General features: G+C 43.6%; 1 protein-coding gene across 1 annotated transcript; it reads left to right on the top strand.

The window, feature by feature from the left end:
* Positions 1–14,734: 14,734 nt before the first annotated feature.
* On the top strand, positions 14,735–18,327 carry LOC125515619 (replication protein A 32 kDa subunit A-like). Its single transcript, XM_048681129.1, has 10 exons — positions 14,735–14,977; positions 15,069–15,185; positions 15,266–15,363; positions 16,749–16,790; positions 16,919–16,996; positions 17,083–17,161; positions 17,284–17,379; positions 17,465–17,547; positions 17,728–17,796; positions 17,883–18,327. Exons 1-10 carry the CDS (start codon positions 14,891–14,893, stop codon positions 17,965–17,967), a joined length of 834 nt encoding a protein of 277 aa, XP_048537086.1. The 5' UTR covers positions 14,735–14,890; the 3' UTR covers positions 17,968–18,327.
* The last annotated feature ends 3,315 nt before the right edge of the window (positions 18,328–21,642 follow it).

Below are 21,642 nucleotides of genomic sequence, written 5' to 3'. Positions count from 1 at the left end.
GATGAGGTAGTACCTATTACCTGTATTATTATGAAACCTTTGGGAGTTACTTCTATGTTTCCTTATTACGCCATGCTATGCTAGTAGACGTGGATTGGGTGAGTGATATCCATGACAGATGTGAGTATTGTTAATTAATGGTTTATCTAAGGTGGCAACTTAAACACACATCTGGGTGGATTGAGGCACCTGGTTTCTATCAGGACTTGCCTGTTTTATTTTGGACCGCCACCCAGGCTCAAAGGGATCATAAGATCATTCATGCTAGTAACTTCCGTGTGCAGCCACATGCCAATATGGGCTCTGGCATAGTTGATTAAGTCGTGCGAACTCTTACAGTGGTAGACTAGCAGATGTAGGGGAATAGGAGGTACGGTCTACCCGATCGTAAGGTGCTAGTGCTTCTGAAAGACTATGTCTCGGTCATCCGTCTTCTCAAACACCATGTAGTGCGAGAAACCAAACGGAGGCGATCGAGTCTTGTGGGGAAAAGTGCGCAAACCTCTGCAGAGTGTAACAAACTAATCATGATTAGCCGTGTCCCCGGTTATGGATAACTTGAGTATCTAGTACTTGAATATCATGTGAATCTCATCATGTTACTTCTAATTAATATTGTTGGGTTTTAATTGTTCACTTAATTGGGATCGGAATGCTGTCAACCATTCTCGATGTTCAACTACCATGATAGTTAAATAAATTTATTCCTTTGCAGTAGGGAAAAATTGGCTTTACGCAAAACTGTAACCATAGAGCTTTCCACCAGCCATACATGCATATAGTATAGTTCATTTATGTTCATTACTCTCTATGTGTTACCTTGCCAGCATATTCCATGTGCTGACCCGTTTTCGGGCTGCAACTTTCATCTTGCAGACTTTTCAGACGATGAGTAAGGTGTTTTAGGTCGTGGTTCTATACTCAGTGATGCCATTGGAGTTGATGGACCCATTTATCTTCCAAGTCTTCCGCTGTTATCGACATTAGATGGCCTTAAGCCATTTTTATTGTAATAAGTTCTCTTTGAGACATCGATGTAATAAGTGTGTGATTGCCACTCTGCTATAATTCCTTCAAAGTACTGTGTGGTGTCAGCATTACTGATCCAGGGATGACACCGGGGCACAGAGACTTGATCCATTCGGGTCGGGTCGCTACAATTTCCGTAAAGCCTTCGACTCTATTTCTTGGGACTCACTCCTTCTCATTCTCCTCTCTAGAGGTTTCCCGACTACCACCGTTACCTGGATCCGAACTTTGCTTGTCTCTAGTAAGACGGCAGTGATGCTCAATGGGATGCAGGGCCATTGGATCAACTGTAAGAATGGTCTGCGTCAGGGTGACCCGCTATCAGCATACCTCTTCATCATTGTAGCCGACCTGCTTCAGCGTTTAATCATTCAGGCCTTCTCGCCCGACCATCTATGTGAAGGAAATATGCCCTAGAGGCAATAATAAAGTTATTATTTATTTCCTTACATCATGATAAATGTTTATTATTCATGCTAGAATTGTATTAACCGGAAACATAATACATGTGTGAATACATAGACAAACAGAGTGTCACTAGTATGCCTCTACTTGACTAGCTCGTTAATCAAAGATGGTTATATTTCCTAACCATAAACAAAAGAGTTGTTATTTGATTAACGAGATCACATCATTAGGTGAATGATCTGATTGACATGACCCATTCCATTAGCTTAGCACCCGATCGTTTAGTATGTTGCTATTGCTTTCTTCATGACTTATACATGTTCCTATGACTATGAGATTATGCAACTCCCGTTTACCAGAGGAACACTTTGTGTGCTACCAAACGTCACAACGTAAATGGGTGATTATAAAGGAGCTCTACAGGTGTCTCCAAAGGTACATGTTGGGTTGGCGTATTTCGAGATTAGAATTTGTCACTCCGATTGTCGGAGAGGTATCTCTGGGCCCTCTCGGTAATGCACATCACATAAGCCTTGCAAGCATTGCAACTAATGAGTTAGTTGCGAGATGATACATTACAGAACAAGTAAAGAGACTTGCCGGTAACGAGATTGAACTAGGTATTGGATACCGATGATCGAATCTCGGGCAAGTAACATACCGATGGCAAAGGGAACAACGTATGTTGTTATGCGGTCTGACCGATAAAGATCTTCGTAGAATATGTAGGAGCCAATATGGGCATCCAGGTCCTGCTATTGGTTATTGACCGGAGATTTGTCTCAGTCGTGTCTACATTGTTCTCGAACCGTAGGGTCCGCACGCTTAACGTTACGATGACAGTTATTATGAGTTTATGCATTTTGATGTACCGAAGTTAGTTCGGAGTCCCGGATGTGATCACGGACATGACGAGGAGTCTCGAAATGGTCGAGACATAAATATTGATATATTGGACGACTATATTCGGACACCGGAAGTGTTCCGGGTGATTTCGGATCAAACCGGAGTGCCGGAGGGGTTACCGGAACCCCACCCCCGGGGAAGTAATGGGCCTTATTGGGCCTGAGGGGAGAGAGAGGGCAGCAGCCCAGGAGGTGGCGCCCCCCCATGGGGAGTCCGAATTGGACTAGGGAGGGGGGTCGCGGCCCCTCTTTCCCTCTCCCTCTCCCTCTCTTTCCTTCCCCCTCTTGTTTCCTAGTTGGACTAGGAAAGGGGAGTCCTACTCCCACTAGGAGGAGGACTCCTCCTCCCCTTGGCCCGCCCCATAGGGCCGGCCGGCCTCCCCCTTGCTCCTTTATATACAGGGGCAGGGGGGCACCCTAGAACACACAAGTTGATCCTCGTGATCGTTCCTTAGCCGTGTGCGGTGCCCCCCTCCACCATATTCCACCTCGGTCATATTGTTGTAGTGCTTAGGCGAAGCCCTGCGACGGTAGAACATCAAGATCGTCACCACGCCGTCGTGCTGACGGAACTCCTCCCCGACGCTTTGCTGGATCGGAGCCCGGGGATCGTCATCGAGCTGAACGTGTGCCAAGAACTCGGAGGTGCCGGAGTAACGGTGCTTGGATCGGTCGGATCGGGAAAATGTACGACTACTTCCTCTACGTTGCGTCAACGCTTCCGCTTCGGTCTACAAGGGTACGTAGACAACACTCTCCCATCTCGTTGCTATGCATCACCATGATCTTGCGTGTGCGTAGGAAATTTTTTGAAATTACTACGTTCCCCTACAGTGGCATCAGATCCTAGGTTTTATGGTTTGATGTTATATGCACGAGTAGAACACAAGTGAGTTGTGGGCGATATAAGTCATACTGCCTACCAGCATGTCATACTTTGGTTCGGCGGTATTGTTGGATGAAGCGGCCCGGACCGACATTACGCGTACGCTTACGCGAGACCGGTTCTCCCGACGTGCTTTGCACAAAGGTGGCTTGCGGGTGACTGTTTCTCCAACTTTAGTTGAACTGAGTGTGGCTACGCCCGGTCCTTGCGAAGGTTAAAACGGCATCAACTTGACAAACTATCGTTGTGGTTTTAATGCGTAGGTAAGATTGGTTCTTGCTTAAGCCCGTAGCAGCCACGTAAAACTTGCAACAAACAAAGTAGAGGACGTCTAACTTGTTTTTGCATGGCATGTTGTGATGTGATATGGTCAAGACATGATGCTAAATTTTATTGTATGAGATGATCATGTTTTGTAACTGAGTTATCGGCAACTGGCAGGAGCCATATGGTTGTCGCTTTATTGTATGCAATGCAATCGCGCTGTAATGCTTTACTTTATCACTAAGCGGTAGCGATAGTCGTGGAAGCATAAGATTGGCGAGACGACAACGATGCTACGATGGAGATCAAGGTGTCGCGCCGGTGACGATGGTGATCATGACGATGCTTCGGAGATGGAGATCACAAGCACAAGATGATGATGGCCATATCATATCACTTATATTGATTGCATGTAATGTTATTCTTTTATGCATCCTATCTTGCTTTGATTGACGGTAGCATTATAAGATGATCTCTCACTAAATTATCAAGAAGTGTTCTCCCTGAGTATGCACCGTTGCCAAAGTTCGTCGTGTCCAGACACCACGTGATGATCGGGTGTGATAAGCTCTACGTCCATCTACAACGGGTGCAAGCCAGTTTTGCACACGCAGAATACTCAGGTTAAACTTGACGAGCCTAGCATATGCAGATATGGCCTCGGAACACGGAGACCGAAAGGTCGAGCGTGAATCATATAGTAGATATGATCAACATAATGATGTCCACCATTGAAAACTAATCCATTTCACGTGATGATCGGTTATGGTTTAGTTGATTTGGATCACGTGATCACTTAGAGGATTAGAGGGATGTCTATCTAAGTGGGAGTTCTTTAAGTAATTTGATTAATTGAACTTAAATTTATCATGAACTTAGTACCTGATAGTATCTTGCTTATGTATGTTTGATTGTAGATAGATGGCCCGTGCTGTTGTTCCGTTGAATTTTAATGCGTTACTTGAGAAAGCAAAGTTGAAAGATGATGGTAGCAATTACACGGACTGGGTCCGTAACTTGAGGATTATCCTCATTGCTGCACAGAAGAATTACGTCCTGGAAGCACCGCTGGGTGCCAGGCCTGCTGCTGGAGCAACACCAAATGTTATGAACGTCTGGCAGAGCAAAGCTGATGACTACTAGATAGTTCAGTGTGCCATGATTTACGGCTTAGAATCGGGACTTCAACGACGTTTTGAACGTCATGGAGCATACGAGATGTTCCAGGAGTTGAAGTTAATATTTCAAGCAAATGCCCGGATTGAGAGATATGAAGTCTCCAATAAGTTCTATAGCTGCAAGATGGAGGAGAACAGTTCTGTCAGTGAGCATATACTCAAAATGTCTGGGATAATAACCACTTGATTCAGATGGGAGTTAATCTTCCAGATGATTGCGTCATTGACAGAATTCTCCAATCACTGCCACCAAGCTACAAGAGCTTCGTGATGAACTATAATATGCAAGGGATGAATAAGACTATTCCCGAGCTCTTCGCAATGCTGAAAGCTGCGGAGGTAGAAATCAAGAAGGAGCATCAAGTGTTGATGGTCAACAAGACCACTAGTTTCAAGAAAAAGGGCAAAGGGAAGAAGAAGGGGAACTTCAAGAAGAACGGCAAGCTAGTTGCTGCTCAGGAGAAGAAACCCAAGTCTGGACCTAAGCCTGAAACTGAGTGCTTCTACTGCAAGCAGACTGGTCACTGGAAGCGGAACTGCCCCAAGTATTTGGCGGATAAGAAGGATGGCAAGGTGAACAAAGGTATATGTGATATACATGTTATTGATGTGTACCTTACTAGAGCTCGCAGTAGCACCTGGGTATTTGATACTGGTTCTGTTGCTAATATTTGCAACTCGAAACAGTGACTACGGATTAAGCGAACACTGGCAAAGGACGAGGTGACGATGCGCGTGGGAAATGGTTCCAAAGTCGATGTGATCGCGGTCGGCACGCTACCTCTACATCTACCTTCGGGATTAGTATTAGACCTAAATAATTGTTATTTGGTGCCAGCGTTAAGCATGAACATTATATCTGGATCTTGTTTGATGCGAGACGGTTATTCATTTAAATCAGAGAATAATGGTTGTTCTATTTATATGAGTAATATCTTTTATGGTCATGCACCCTTGAAGAGTGGTCTATTTCTGATGAATCTCGATAGTAGTGATACACATATTCATAATGTTGAAACCAAAAGATGCAGAGTTGATAATGATAGTGCAACTTATTTGTGGCACTGCCATTTAGGTCATATCGGTATAAAACGCATGAAGAAACTCCATACTGATGGACTTTTGGAACCACTTGATTATGAATCACTTGGTACTTGCGAACCGTGCCTCATGGGCAAGATGACTAAAACACCATTCTCCGGTACTATGGAGAGAGCAACAGATTTATTGGAAATCATACATACCGATGTATGTGGTCAGATGAATATTGAGGCTCGTGGCGGATATCGTTATTTTCTCACCTTCACAGATGACTTAAGCAGATATGGGTATATCTACTTAATGAAACACAAGTCTGAAACATTTGAAAAGTTCAAAGAATTTCAGAGTGAAGTTGAAAATCATCGTAACAAGAAAATAAAGTTTCTACGATCTGATCGTGGAGGAGAATATTTGAGTTACGAGTTTGGTGTACATTTGAAACAATGCGGAATAGTTTTGCAACTCACGCCACCCGGAACACCACAGCGTAATGGTGTGTCCGAACGTCGTAATCGTACTTTACTAGATATGGTGCGATCTATGATGTCTCTTACTGATTTACCGCTATCATTTTGGGGATTATGCTTTAGAGACGGCCGTATTCACGTTAAATAGGGCACCATCAAAATCCGTTGAGACGACGCCTTATGAACTATGGTTTGGCAAGAAACCAAAGTTGTCGTTTCTTAAAGTTTGGGGCTGCGATGCTTATGTGAAAAAGCTTCAACCTGATAAGCTCGAACCCAAATCGGAGAAATGTGTCTTCATAGGATACCCAAAGGAGACTGTTGGGTACACCTTCTATCACAGATCCGAAGGCAAGACATTCGTTGCTAAGAATGGATCCTTTCTAGAGAAGGAGTTTCTCTCGAAAGAAGTGAGTGGGAGGAAAGTGGAACTTGACGAGGTAACTGTACCTGCTCCCTTATTAGAAAGTAGTACATCACAGAAACCTGTTTCTGCGACACCTACACCAATTAGTGAGGAAGCTAATGATAATGATCATGAAACTTCAGAACAAGATACTACTGAACCTCGTAGATCAACCAGAGTAAGATCCGCACCAGAGTGGTACGGTAATCCTTTTCTAGAAGTCATGCTACTAGATCATGATGAACCTACGAACTATGAAGAAGCGATGGTGAGCCCAGATTCCGCAAAATGGCTTGAAGCCATGAAATCTGAGATGGGATCCATGTATGAGAACAAAGTCTGGACTTTGGTTGACTTGCCCGATGGTCGGCAAGCAATTGAGAATAAATGGATCTTCAAGAAGAAGACTGACGCTGACGGTAATGTTACTGTCTACAAAGCTCGACTTGTCGCAAAAGGTTTTCGACAAGTTCAAGGGATTGACTACGATGAGACCTTCTCACCCGTAGCGATGCTTAAGTCTGTCCGAATCATGTTAGCAATTGCCACATTTTATGATTATGAAATTTGGCAGATGGATGTCAAAACTGCATTCCTGAATGGATTTCTGGAAGAAGAGTTGTATATGATGCAACCGGAAGGTTTTGTCGATCCAAAGGGAGCTAACAAAGTGTGCAAGCTCCAGCGATCCATTTATGGACTGGTGCAAGCCTCTCGGAGTTGGAATAAATGCTTTCATAGTGTGATCAAAGCATTTGGTTTTATACAGACTTTCGGAGAAGCCTGTATTTACAAGAAAGTGAGTGGGAGCTCTGTAGCATTTCTGATATTATATGTGGATGACATATTACTGATTGGAAATGATATAGAATTTCTGGATAGCATAAAGGGATACTTGAATAGGAGTTTTTCAATGAAAGACCTCGGTGAAGCTGCTTACATATTAAACATAAAGATTTATAGAGATAGATCAAGACGCTTAATTGGACTTTCACAAAGCACATACCTTGACAAGATTTTGAAAAAGTTCAAAATGGATCAAGCAAAGAAAGGGTTCTTGCCTGTGTTACAAGGTGTGAAGTTGAGTCAGACTCAATGCCCGACCACTGCAGAAGATAGAGAGAAAATGAAAGATGTTCCCTATGCTTCAGCCATAGGCTCTATCATGTATGCAATGCTGTGTACCAGACCTGATGTGTGCCTTGCTATAAGTTTCGCAGGGAGGTACCAAAGTAATCCAGGAGTGGATCACTGGACAGCGGTCAAGAACATCCTGAAATACCTGAAAAGGACTAAGGATATGTTTCTCGTATATGGAGGTGACAAAGAGCTCATCGTAAACGGTTACGTTGATGCAAGCTTTGACACTGATCCGGACGATTCTAAATCGCAAACCGGATACGTGTTTACATTAAACGGTGGAGCTGTCAGTTGGTGCAGTTCTAAACAAAGCGTTGTGGCGGGATCTACATGTGAAGCGGAGTACATAGCTGCTTCGGAAGCAGCAAACGAAGGAGTCTGGATGAAGGAGTTCATATCCGACCTAGGTGTCATACCTAGTGCATCGGGTCCAATGAAAATCTTTTGTGACAATACTGGTGCAATTGCCTTAGCAAAGGAATCCAGATTTCACAAGAGAACCAAGCACATCAAGAGACGCTTCAATTCCATCCGGGATCTAGTCCAGGTGGGAGACATAGAGATTTGCAAGATACATATGGATCTGAATGAGTTAGTTGCGAGATGATACATTACAGAACGAGTAAAGAGACTTGCCGGTAACGAGATTGAACTAGGTATTGGATACCGACGATCGAATCTCGGGCAAGTAACATACCGATGGCAAAGGGAACAACGTATGTTGTTATGCGGTCTGACCGATAAAGATCTTCGTAGAATATGTAGGAGCCAATATGGGCATCCAGGTCCCGCTATTGGTTATTGACCGGAGATTTGTCTCAGTCATGTCTACATTGTTCTCGAACCGTAGGGTCCGCACGCTTAACGTTACGATGACAGTTATTATGAGTTTATGCATTTTGATGTACCGAAGTTAGTTCGGAGTCTCGGATGTGATCACGGACATGACGAGGAGTCTCGAAATGGTTGAGACATAAAGATTGATATATTGGACGACTATATTCGGACACCGGAAGTGTTCCGGGTGATTTCGGATAAAACCGGAGTGCCGGAGGGGTTACCGGAACCCCCCGGGGAAGTAATGGGCCTTATTGGGCCTGAGGGGAGAGAGAGGGCAGCAGCCCAGGAGGTGGCGCCCCCCCCATGGGGAGTCCGAATTGGACTAGGGAGGGGGGGCGCGGCCCCTCTTTCCCTCTTCCTCTCCCTCTCTTTCCTTCCCCCTCTTGTTTCCTAGTTGGACTAGGAAAGGGGAGTCCTACTCCCACTAGGAGGAGGACTCCCCCTCCCCTTGGCGCGCCCCATAGGGCCGGCCGGCCTCCCCCTTGCTCCTTTATATACAGGGGTAGGGGGGCACCCTAGAACACACAAGTTGATCCTCGTGATCGTTCCTTAGCCATGTGCGGTGCCCCCCTCCACCATATTCCACCTCGGTCATATTGTTGCAGTGCTTAGGCGAAGCCCTGCGATGGTAGAACATCAAGATCGTCACCACGCCGTCGTGCTGACGGAACTCCTCCCCGACGCTTTGCTGGATCGGAGCCCGGGGATCGTCATCGAGCTGAACGTGTGCCAAGAACTCGGAGGTGCCGGAGTAACGGTGCTTGGATCGGTCGGATCGGGAAAATGTACGACTACCTCCTCTACGTTGCGTCAACGCTTCCGCTTCGGTCTACAAGGGTACGTAGACAACACTCTCCCATCTCGTTGCTATGCATCACCATGATCTTGCGTGTGCGTAGGAAATTTTTTGAAATTACTACGTTCCCCTACACTATGCCACCCGATCTACAATGACAGACCACCGACTGTGCTCCAGTATGCTGACGACACCCTAATCATTGCCCGCGCCTCTAGCCATGCTGCGACCACGCTTAAAGACATCCTTGACAAGTTCACCCTCGCTACCGGCCTCTCTATTAACTTTCACAAGACTACTTTCGTGCCCCTCAACACGGACCACACAACCAGCCTTAACATCGCACAAACTTTCGGATGTGACCTATCCTCCTTCCCCCGGATCTATCTAGGTCTCCCACTCTCTCACATTAGACTCCTGTCATCGGCCTTTGAACCCATCATTCAGCGCTTTCTAAAATACCTCTCCGGGTGGGCAGCCAAACTTCTCTCCGGCGGAGCCAGACTAACCCTCATCTCCTCCACCCTAGACGCCCTTGCCACTCACTTTATGTCTATCTTCAGGCTGCCCAAGAAGACTATCCAAAGACTAGACTCCATCCGTAGATCCTTCTTTTGGGCCGCAGATGAAAATTGCTCCGGGGCAAAATGCCTTATCGCTTGGAAAAATGTTTGCACCCCCAAGATGGCTGGCGGGCTTGGTATAAAAAATTTGGCTCTCCAGAACAACTGCCTTCTCATGAAATTCGCCTTCAAACTTCTTCAAAAACCTGACCTACCTTGGGCTTCAAAAACCTGACCTACCTTGGGTCAACTGGTTCTTTCAACACTACTCTCTTGACTTCACATCTAGGCCACCAAACCCCCCTACCTCTGGAAAATCGTTAACCAACAACTATACCACCTTCGTAAAATTTCTTTCGTCCTTACTAACAATGGCACTTCCACTTTCTTCTAGCTCGACACTTGGCTCTTGCCGACTCCGCTTGCAGAAAAATACCCCCACCTTTTCTCTCACTCCACTACTCCCTCTGTCTTGGTATCTCATGTCATGCATAATGGTTTACTCGCTACTCTGCGGAACCGCCTAACCAATGTGGCTTCTGCCGAGCTTGCGTCTGTTTTGTCTTTGTTGCAGGATGTTACCACAAGCAATGCGCCCGACGACAGGTTCCTCATCCACGGCTCCTTGTTCACCTCGAGGTGCGCCTACTCTTTGCTCTCCTCCGACCATGAGCTTGACCTCAACGCTGGGCACATTTGGGGATCCAAGGCACCAATCAAGGTGAGGATCTTCGGCTGGCTCCTCTGCCGTGACAGGCTAAGCACGATGGCGAACTTACATCGCAAGATCATTACCTTAGGATCGTCTTGCCCTCGATGTGACTTGTCTTCTGAGGATGCGGCGCACCTCGCTCTACTCTGCCCATGCACGGGCCAGGTCTGGTCCATACTGGGACTCCAGGCCCCTAACCGCATCGACCTCATCTGGGATACTCTCTCGCCCCCTCACCCCCGCGTCGCCCTCGTATGGCGACACGGGGGTTCCAGAAACGCTCGTGTGTTCCGTAACGAGATACACTCCCCCCTAGATACTATTCGGAACATTATCTCCGATTTCACGCTTTGGTCCTTCAGATTTAAGGACCACGTTAGTAGGGAGGCTGCCGTGTCTTGGCGCCTGTACCTCTCCTCTCGCTGTAATCTATAATGTATTCTGCAATTTGCCCTCGGGCACCTTTGAGTAATATATTCAGGTGGGGATCCTCTCCCCCCCGGTGAGTGGGGATCCTCTCCCCCCCGGTGATTGTTCAAAAAAAAAATCATGCTAGTCATCCTCTTCTTTCTTCGATTGTATGCCGCCCATCAGAGATTAAAAATTACCCTAAACCAACAGTAAGGAAAAAAATGATACATGTGAATGCCATCACCATGTCATGCTTTATACTAGACCACAATAGCCACGTGTGGCTTGAGACGATATCTAGAAATCATTGAAGAAACATCGGTTAGAGTATTAACCCACGCGGTACAAGCTTGTAATCCATCACACCACCGCTTTAGAGAGTTGGAGAAACCAGACCATACCGTAGAACAACACAGAATAAGGCATCAAAGTCGCCACACTGATAGCCAATCTATTGCTCTCCTTGATAGACACACCAACTGCCAAGATCCAAAGAGAGACAACAAATATGACGTCAAAACTCTCACAAGCCCTTCGTCTACATCGGATTGCACGTTGTCGAGGTATGTAGAAGTCATAAAGACCTTATTCCAACACGCCATCACAGCCGCCACCTCATTGATGCCACTAAGGACATAAAACATAAGAAAAATAAAAATGAAATGGTGGGCCCCCACTCCTCTACCTAGATGTGGCCTTGAGGGGAAAGGAGTGGGACCGAGGTGGGGTTGGGATGAGGACTTACCTGTCCTGCGTGGCCTCATCGCTTCTGGCTTTTCTCTTGCCTTGCTCCATCTTGGGTGGCTTAGGCATGGAGGCGGTGCATGGCAGCAGGTAACGGCCGAGATTGATCATGGTGGTGTGACATTGTAGAGTGGTACGTTGCGGCAGTGCCGACGATGTTGGTCAGCGGCCCAGGGTCCGGATGAGTTTGTGGCGGCAAATCGCGGCCATGGAGTTGTAGTGAAGACTAGCTAGTGGTGTATTGTCCGGGGCCGATGGCCATGACTAGAATTACCATCGATGTACACTTAGTGATGGACGTGTGGTATCGCCAGAGCGTCTCCAATGTGAGATTTTAGCGGTACAATCCTCTCTTGCCGGTGCTCTGTGACTTGTGTCACACATATGTCGGCAAATGTTCTTGGCTACGCATACTAACTCTTTGGCAGACACCAACTTGTAATGCCCCGGACACACCCGTCGACTGGCCCCACAGATCAATACTAGTCTTTTCTGCGCACTTTGTCCTCACTCGTGCGCAACCAGGAGCAATTTCCTGGTCGGTCACCCATCCTGAAATTACTCCACGCTGAGCACGCTTAACTTTGGAGTTCTTTCCAAATGGGCTCCCAGGAAAGAAGGAATTCCTTATAGATATGAGTAGTCTATCGTCCCTATTGAGCCAGACTATCACATACACCCCCACTCAGAGGAACCGACATCCTCGTCGGGCCACAGGAACATTCCCTCTTGGCACATACGTCTTGGGGTGTGCACGGTTTTCAGTAGGGTGGTTGTGTCCACGTATGGATGATGCACATTTGCATCATCTGAGTTTGGTTAGGGTCTGCTCGATGTAGATCACAGTTACTCTATTTCCTTCTTTTGGACTTTGCAATAAATGACTTTTCTATTATTACTGATAAAAAATACCTTATTAAATCTCACTTATTAGTCCCATTTGATAAATAACATGACTGTGAACTGAGACCCATTTGTCAGCAAACAACAATGGCCAAGCAAGGGTGCACATTTTAGTCCCATTCGTCCTCTGTGAACTTTGGTCTTAAACCAACGCACGGCCGACATCTCTATTTTCTTCACTCACTTTTAATCCCAACACACTCTACCGGGTGGCAAGGGCGGTCAGCTATCTTAATACCTACAATTAAAAAAGGGACCAGTTTAACAAAACACATTCGGTACAACCTTTTGTAAAACCAACTTTGTTAATAATTACGTTAAAGATAATTATGCATATAATATCGCATGGATGGGAATGGTAAACACGTACGTAAAAGATGCACCAAACCGGTTTACTGAGAAACCTTAAATTATTATTTTTCCACAAGCTCGGTTTCCGAGCTTTACAATTTAAGTTCTCTTTATTTTCTATGCTAATCAAATACATTTTTTGTTAGTTACAACAATAAACACATAGGCAAAACCGACTTAATAAAATCGTCATATTCAAACAGTCCCTTAATATTGTCTCCAGGTCCTAGTCTAGATTGCCAATACCAGGTAAAATATTGTCTTTTTTCTAGAGAATAGAAAATATCATCTCAAATCACAAGTTGTCCCAAAACAGTCTAATCCTCTATTTAGTGTTTCGGTGGCGTTTTTTAGCACTTGCCTCAATTTTTTTTTCTAGTTATAGCGATTTATTTAGAAAAAGGGGAGGCTGTCACAACCAGCCGTCCCGTGCATTAGAGCCACGGTTTTCACACAAAGAAACGAAATGCAAATATTGGAAAGGAAAATTCTAACTGGGGATTGATTATTTTTAGTCAAAAGTAATTAATTGATATTAATATTAGCTTGGATTAGTATAATAGACATCAATGGGGATGTAGCTCAAATGGTAGAGCATTTATACGGCTTATAAAAGGCAGGGGGATCGATACCTCCCATCTCCAAATCCTATTTTTCACCTCCATTTTATCTTGGCGATAATCCTATTTTCGCAGAGAATTTCTGTTACCGGTTTCCCGCAGAAATCCGATAGCATTTTTGTTCAGACGCTCTATGGGCTTCTCCACTTTAACTGGGCTGGGAGGTGGACACTGGTCCAGCACTTTTGGAATAATCACTAATTGGGCTTTCCATGAAGAACATCTGTCGCTGGGCTCGAATGTTGTGTAGGCTGATTTTATATTTCTGTAATTACAATAAATTTCGTTTATGTTTTGAGAGGAAATACACATATCTTCTGTATATTAAAATGATCAAAACAAATAATTCCAGCATAAACAATTGAAGACTACTTGCCTGGTTTAATATTGCCAACATAAACATTTTTTCTTCTTTTTTTTTGCAAGAACAAAAATATGTCTTCTTATATTGTTCCTCAAAGCACAAAATCATCCCAAGATAGTAGACTTTTCTATTTTGTAACACGGTGTACCTTTTAGCATTATTATTCTATATACATGCAAAAGACTCTTTTTAACATAACATAATAAACATATTTTCTAACCTGAAAGTCTTGCTTGAATGTTTCCAATACAGAAGGCGTACATATTTTATCGTAGGATCATTTTTTTTAACCTGACAAAATGTATAGAAAATATATTTGTAACTCCAATACCAAACAAACAATACAGTGGTACTGCTATGGTATGAGAGGTTTGCTCACGGCACGTCGCCGGTGGGTGCAGGAAGAAGAAGATTTCGACGCCCCAAATATATGGCTTCCATCCTTTAGAAAAAAAAGAGATCCTTATACGCTTTATATTTGGGAAGGATGGAATATTTGGTTATAACTCTTTTTGACCCTTACATAGTAAACATTTTTTTAACTTACCGGCTGCTGGCAGTTTTTTTTTTTTTGAGGTTTGGCTGCTGGCAGCTGACTCATGTGCAGTGGGACCCACCTGTCAGCCAACAACGGAGGCCAAAGCCCGCCGGACCGAGAACTGGCGGGAAGCGAGGTGGATTTCCCGCGCATTTCCCCCCGAATCTCCCGCGCTCGCCCCTCTTATTCCCGGCCTCCTCCGATCCCCTCCCCGCCAGACGCCACCACCACCGCCGCCGCCGCCGCCAGAAGAGATCCATCCGTCCGGCCAAGCCGAGAGCAGAGCGGAGCAGGGGAAGGAAACCGGAGAGAGGGCCAGCAGCCATGATGTTCTCGAGCCAGGTCGACGCCTTCTCGCCGTCGCAGTTCACCGCGTCGCAGAACGCCGCCGCCGACTCCACCCCCAACAAGGTCGGCCCTCCTCCCCTCCTCCGTCCCCGCTTTCTTGCGAGCCGGATCCTTGCCGGTTTCCTGATGTAGATCTCTCGGTTGTGCGTCGCAGTTCCGGGGCGCGTCGGGCACGATGCCGCTGACGGTGAAGCAGATCGCGGACGCGCAGCTGGCCGGCACCGGCGAGAAGGGCGCGCCCTTCGTCGTCGACGGCGTCGAGACGGCCAACGTGAGGGCCCACCCGCCTTGCGCTTCTCCTCGGTTGCTTGTTCGTCGGGACTGACGTGGCCTGGGCTGGGGGATCTGCAGGTCAGGCTCGTGGGGATGGTGAGCGGCAAGGCGGAGCGGAACACGGACGTCTCCTTCACCCTCGACGACGGCACCGGCCGCATCGACTTCATCAGATGGTGAGCGCATCTCGGCAAATCTCCAACTTTTAATTCAGTTCCAGATGCATCTTTTGTTTGGATTCCATTGCTGGATGTTGGCTGTGGGATTTGTCTAATGCTGCGACTTCAATCTTCACTAATAGATAGAAATACTGTTGGCTGTTGGTACGACAGGGCAAGATTAATTCAGTAATTGAGTTCCAGATGTGGTTTAGGACACAGGTTTAGACCTTTGTGCTCCTGTGGCCATTGCTGGATGTTGGCTGTGGGAAAAGTGCAATTGCTTTACCATCTCTCACTAATTAACCATTTGAGGGAGGGACATTAGTGGAATATATTACTGTGAAATGCTTGATTTATTTTCGAGTCAGTATAATGTTGACTATTGCAACTTTGCAAGTTCATAGACACCATATTTGACTAACTAACTACTGTATTTTGGTGATATGTTACTCTGAAACACTTGATTTTTTTTGTCAGCGCAGCTGGCTTAACATGCTAAATTAGTAAACTTATTTGGTATCTCTGGTTATTTGAGGGATCGCAGGGGGATAAATTACTGTAAACGCTTAAAATTTGCAGTCTGTAGCACCTGACAAGCATAATCTACCAATATACATCACTAAAATACTTTGGCTTTCATCACAATGCAAGCAATTCAATAGTGGGGATCTGCAATTACTTTACCATCTCTGACAAATCAACCATTTGAAAGGCATTGCTTATTAGGGGGGGGGGGGTGTATATTGCTGTGAAACACTTCAATTCTTACCCCTGGCTAAGCATAATATATTTGTACTATTGAGATTCATGTACTAATGAGATATTATTATAGTTTCTGCTGCCTTTGAGAATATAAAAGATCTCATGTGCTTCAGTTGTCATTGCTGGCTGTTGTTTGATTTGTCAAACCGTAGGTTCAGTTTTCACTAGGAATATAGTTGCTCTTATCAGTGTGCAAGCAGTCCAATAATGGAAATATGCAAATATCTTACCATCCCTGACTAATCACCCATTTAACATATGGTAGATAGATCACTGTAAAATGCTTACATTTTCAGTCCTTAACTTTGGCTAAGATTAATATATAAGTATACATTTCTTTTGCTAGTTAATGATATATTAGCAAAGAAAATGTGGCTGTTGGGAATAGTATAAAATATCTGACATGCTGTCATTAGGCTCATTATGGTAGCAGCCTAACATTGGCCTGTTTTGTGAAGGCCTTTGTGGTTAAGTATAGTTTATGCCATCATTAACTTTTAGTACTTTTACAAGCTCATGATTTGTAATACTATTTTAGGATTTAGAAAAGAGCTTCGAGGCTGATCATACTTGATAGCATCTGCTGTCTGCAATAGGTATCAGTTTAACATCTTTGTCAATTTCGATATGTTTTACAGGGTGAATGATTCTGCAGATTCTGCTGAAACTGCTGCTATTCAGTACGTATTACTTGTAACCTTCATTTTTTGCTTGTCCTGCATACACAATCACTATTTGTTGAGGAAAGTTACTGCCTTCCTCTCTGAAGGATCACCACCCTTTTCTAATACTTCTTTTGTTAATAAAGGAATGGTATGTACGTTGCTGTCATCGGTAGCCTCAAGGGAGTTCAGGACAAGAAGCGTGCTACGGCTTTTGCAGTCAGGTATTTATTTGCAAAAATATTATGGTCTTGTTCCACTGATCTGATGTATTGAAGCTTGCTAACTGGATATAACTTTTCCATCTCAGGCCTATAACTGATTACAACGAGGTCACGCTGCATTTCATTCAGTGTGTACGGATGCACATAGAGAACACAAAATCAAAGGTATGCTCCTGATCATTGTAGTACCAATGTTCGATGCGGATACTCCCATGAGAACTATGTGTTTGTCCTCTGTTAGAAGAATACCTGGTTTAAATGGTTGTTATAATCATGGTTAATTGTAGGTTGGCAGTCCTGCGCACACCAATTCTTCTGTGGGAACTCCATTCTCCAACAGATTGAGCGAAGCGGCCACTCCACCCTCTGTGAAATCCAACCTGGTAAGCTGTGATTGCAATGCTTGAATGGATGAAACAATACAACTCTCCTGGTGTCAGTTATCATTTATTTCAATCATTCCTGCAGGCACCAGTGACCAGTGGAACAAACGGATCAGAGACAGATTTCTACACGCAGGTGCTGAATGTCTTCCGTGAACCGGCAAACATGTGAGTTGTGCATCCACCATTCCTTCCTTTCCTTGCCTTGTAGGATGCTTGTCTTTCTGCTTGGCATCTATGCCACCAAAGCCTGGTCCATTGCCTGTCCTAACTCTGCATATTGTTTCATTTTTACATCACTGATGATTTATTTTTCATCCTTTCTAAACACCCTGGTTAATTTTACAGCGAGAGTGACCATGGCGTTCATGTGGATGACATTGCCAAGCGGTTCAGGCTACCAGTACTCAAGATCAAGTAAGCCCATCTCTCTACCTCTCTTGAACCCGGACACACGATGATGTATTGCTGCTGGCTAATAAAGCTTAACCTCTGATATGCAGGGAGGCTATCGACTACCACGTCGATGTCGGGCACATCTACTCGACCATCGACGATTTCCACTACAAGTCAGCGTTCGTCGACTAAGCCTGTAACCAGGTGCCCCACTACAAGTCAGCGTTCGTCGACTGAGTCTGTAACCGAGTGCCGCCATCGCTCGCTAGCACCCGTCCTTAGATGTGCTGTTTAGGTAGCCCCCTGAAGGAGCCATCTCAGTGCTGGAGTTTGAGAGAGGCATGACGCACCCTTAGCCTGAATGTAGCGAGGACGCTCCAGGGGCATGTATTACTTTAAATTCCTGTCAATTAGAAATCGTATGAGCCTTGATGTGCTTGTCTAGTGAAATCATGGTTAGCGTCTCTCATGTGCTGCTCTAGGTGTGATATGGTTGGATGAATTTACATTTTACAGTCAAATTTTAACAGTTGCATTGCTCTTTATCTGAAATAACTGGCATGCGTTCTTTTGAGACAAAATGCAGAGTTGCATGCATTTACATAGTGGGCGACGCTAACTCTCCCCGCCAGTAGTGTTTAAGTACACAAGGGATTATTACACTGGCTGCGTAAACCTCATCATTTACACTGCAGTGAACACTCCTAATTGGCTAAGGCAAGTGCACTTCACTCTGAAGATGAAGACTACTCTGAAGTGCACAAGGGATTACACTGGTCGGCAGGTGTTTATCTTCAGAGTATTCTCTTTTTCCCTGAACTATCTTCAGAGCATTCATTATTTTCCTTTTTGCGAGAATAGTCATTCTGTGAATCTGTGAGATGTGCAATATCGGCGCTGCTATCTGTTGTCATGGCATTTAGTTAGATATCCAGCGTGCTTATGAATGAGAGTCGTGTTGGGCTGTCGGGTCATCGCAACGATATACGATGGGAATTGGTTGTATGGAAACAAAAGAGACAAAAGATGATCCTTGGGATCTAGTATTTGTTGAGACAAGCATTTCATATGAGATTTTGTCCTGTCGTGTCTGTTCAGCACCTGGTGGGTTTTGCTTCTCAGTAAATCAAATAAATAATGTATCACTTGATTGTCTATTTTTAGAGATAATCCTGGATGTCTCACAGCGGTCATGCTAGCAGAGACCTCCTATATGGCGCGTCGGGTGCTGGGAGGAGCGGTAGCGCGCACCCGTCCGCTCCCCGGCGGCCCATGCCCGAGCGCTCTATTTTTTTCGTTTTTCTTTTCTCTTTCAGGTTTTAGGTTTTCTATCTGAATAATTCGCGATTAAAAAAGTTCCAAAATTTTAAAAATGTGCACTTTTAACAAAGAAATTCAGAATATCATAAAATTGAACGAATTTAAAAAATGTTCACGATTTCAAAAACATTTTCTCAAATTAAAAAGTGTTCATGAATTTAAGATGTGTTCATCAAATTTGAAAAATGTTCATGGTTTTAAAAAACTTTTGAAAATGCAGAAAAAATGTTCACGGTTGAAAGAATGTCCACGTATTTGAAAAAATTTCACTATTTCAAAAAATCCTTCATGAATTTTAAAATTGTTCATCAAATTAAAAATGTTCATGCTTTCAAAAAAACTTTTGCTGATTCAAAAAATGTTCACAGTTGAAGGAATGTTCACGAATTTGATTGTTTTTCACTATATCAATTTTTTTATGAATTTCATAAAATTTTCATGATTTACTTATTTTATTAACTTGTAAAAAATATTTTCGTGATTTTCAGAAAATATTCATGAATTTGAAAATTGTTCATGATTTCAAAAAAGTTCAAATTTTAAAACATGTTCACGAATTTACAAGATTTTCGCAATTTGAAAAAATTAAAAAGAAAAAAATGAAAACCGAAAAGGAACGTAGAAAAACTGGGGGGCCTCGTACCCCAAATGGGCCGCTGGACGGGATGGGCCTGTTGCTCAGACATCAAGTCCACGTACGGAAGCCCAGAGAAGGGAACGGTGGTGGGTTGCTACGAGGAGAGCATATCAATTTTTTTTAATAAAGCTTGGTTTAACCCCTAAAAAATATTTTTGTTTTCTAAAGAGAATCAAATAATTTATTTTTAAAACAAGGATGCTTAGATGTTGTCGCAGGTCGGTCCAAAATTTCATAGGGAAATGACAACTCAGGAGCTCTAGACAAAACAAACAACATCGACTCTCCAAGAAAGCTTCAAAAATAGACATTTTGGTCCACTTTTTTTCCAGAGCTCTTCGGATGTCAAGTTTCTCGAAGAAATATTGCACCCCCTAGAACACTCAAGAATTTTTCATGCCAAGAAATTTCAGATTTCGTACTTTTTTAATCAAATTTACTGTTGATGCGAAATGCGGAATCAGCATGGACTTGATGTGAAATGCCATACTCTTTTGAAACAAGGTCCCTACATTAATTTTTGATTTAGTTGCTTTTACAGACAACTAGTTCCTCCGTTCGAGTTTGGCAAACTTGGACCATCAGTATGACTACCAAAATATAAGCGTATGCCACAAAAAGATACTATTGAATTTTTATTTGGAAGGGATTTCTCACGGTATAAATTTTTGTGATATAGCACCTTTTATTTATTAAAAAATTTATGGTCAAACTAACGCGTTGGCGGCTCATTCTGGCGGTGCCAATGGTAGTTTGATGGTCCATATACTTCGATGTAATTATTAATATGTTTCAGTGCATTGTACTTCTGATAAACCAATATAATGGATTTGAATTATTGTTGCAAAATAAGTACCGAATTGCTAATTCATAGTCAACTAAACTCCTTTGGGCTTCATTCGGTTTTTTCAATAGCTGGATCGCGTGTTGATATTCATTTACTGATTTTCAATAACCTTCATTGGTAATTTTAGTTATCCTAATCTATAGTTTCAAAGAGTACAACGAATTGTATTTCTTTGTTCTTTTACCGTGGTGGTGGTGTTCTCACTTCTTAATTCCTTTGCATTTTTTACTTTTTTATTGTGATTGTACTTTGCCCTTTTGCGTTCTCAAGTTTTACTTTTTTGTTAAATAAAAAATGTTTGCACCTAGGTTTCTAAGGATTTTTTGTAATTGTCTTGTGTAGTTTTTGCTCCTTTTCTCATTATAAGGTTAGTAAGTGAAAAAAAGTTGTTGTTGTTGTTGTGTTTTATGCTGCCAGTGAACATATTTTTTAAACATTTGGTACTTCTGAAATTTCATGCAGTAATTGATCATCATTTTCTGTGCTTCTGTTTAACATAATTAATATTGTTTTTGTTGATTTTCATTTCAAACAATTTGAGCTATCATCCTCAGAATTTTTATTACTCATTTTTTTGTTGTCAATGTAGGCCTAAGACTTGTTGTCCTATGTATGTTTGGTTTTCTTAGATGACCTTTCTGGGTACAAACCAGAAACACTTTAGGACACTTCGGTTGCACTTGTATAGACCGTAGTCAACCAGAGTCTAGTCTACCCGTCAAGAAATATATTATTTTGAGTTGTAAGTGACTGTAAGAGAATACCCTACAGTCTTATATATTAGAGAAGATAAAAGTGTATGCTGCAGTTTACATCAAATTACAAGTGGTAGGGACTTTGGCCCATCCCAAGGGTGGCAGAATACATATGTTTTACACTAGGTTGTTTATTGGGCTAAGGAGGAACTATATTTCTCCAGGTCAAGTCTGACTCTATACTTAAGTAGCTCAAAGTCCTTTTTGAATCTACCAACCCATGAACCGTGTGTGTGTGTGGGGGGGGGGGGGTTCTTTTGAGAATGAATTTATTTCTTTCCATATAGACCATGCTGCAACTATGAACA

This window comes from Triticum urartu, chromosome 6 (assembly GCF_003073215.2).
Source record: "Triticum urartu cultivar G1812 chromosome 6, Tu2.1, whole genome shotgun sequence".
Classification (NCBI taxonomy): domain Eukaryota; kingdom Viridiplantae; phylum Streptophyta; class Magnoliopsida; order Poales; family Poaceae; genus Triticum; species Triticum urartu.
The sequence above is the reverse complement of the archived record's forward strand: the minus strand, read 5'-3'. Positions and strand labels throughout refer to the sequence as shown.

Coding starts and splice junctions, on each gene's coding strand:
- LOC125515619 (XM_048681129.1), top strand. CDS start 14,891: ATGATGTTCTCGAGCCAGGTCGACGCCTTCTCGCCGTCGCAGTTCACC. Junction 17,162..17,283: donor TAGAGAACACAAAATCAAAG/GTATGCTCCTGA, acceptor GGTTAATTGTAG/GTTGGCAGTCCTGCGCACAC. Junction 17,797..17,882: donor CTACCAGTACTCAAGATCAA/GTAAGCCCATCT, acceptor TCTGATATGCAG/GGAGGCTATCGACTACCACG.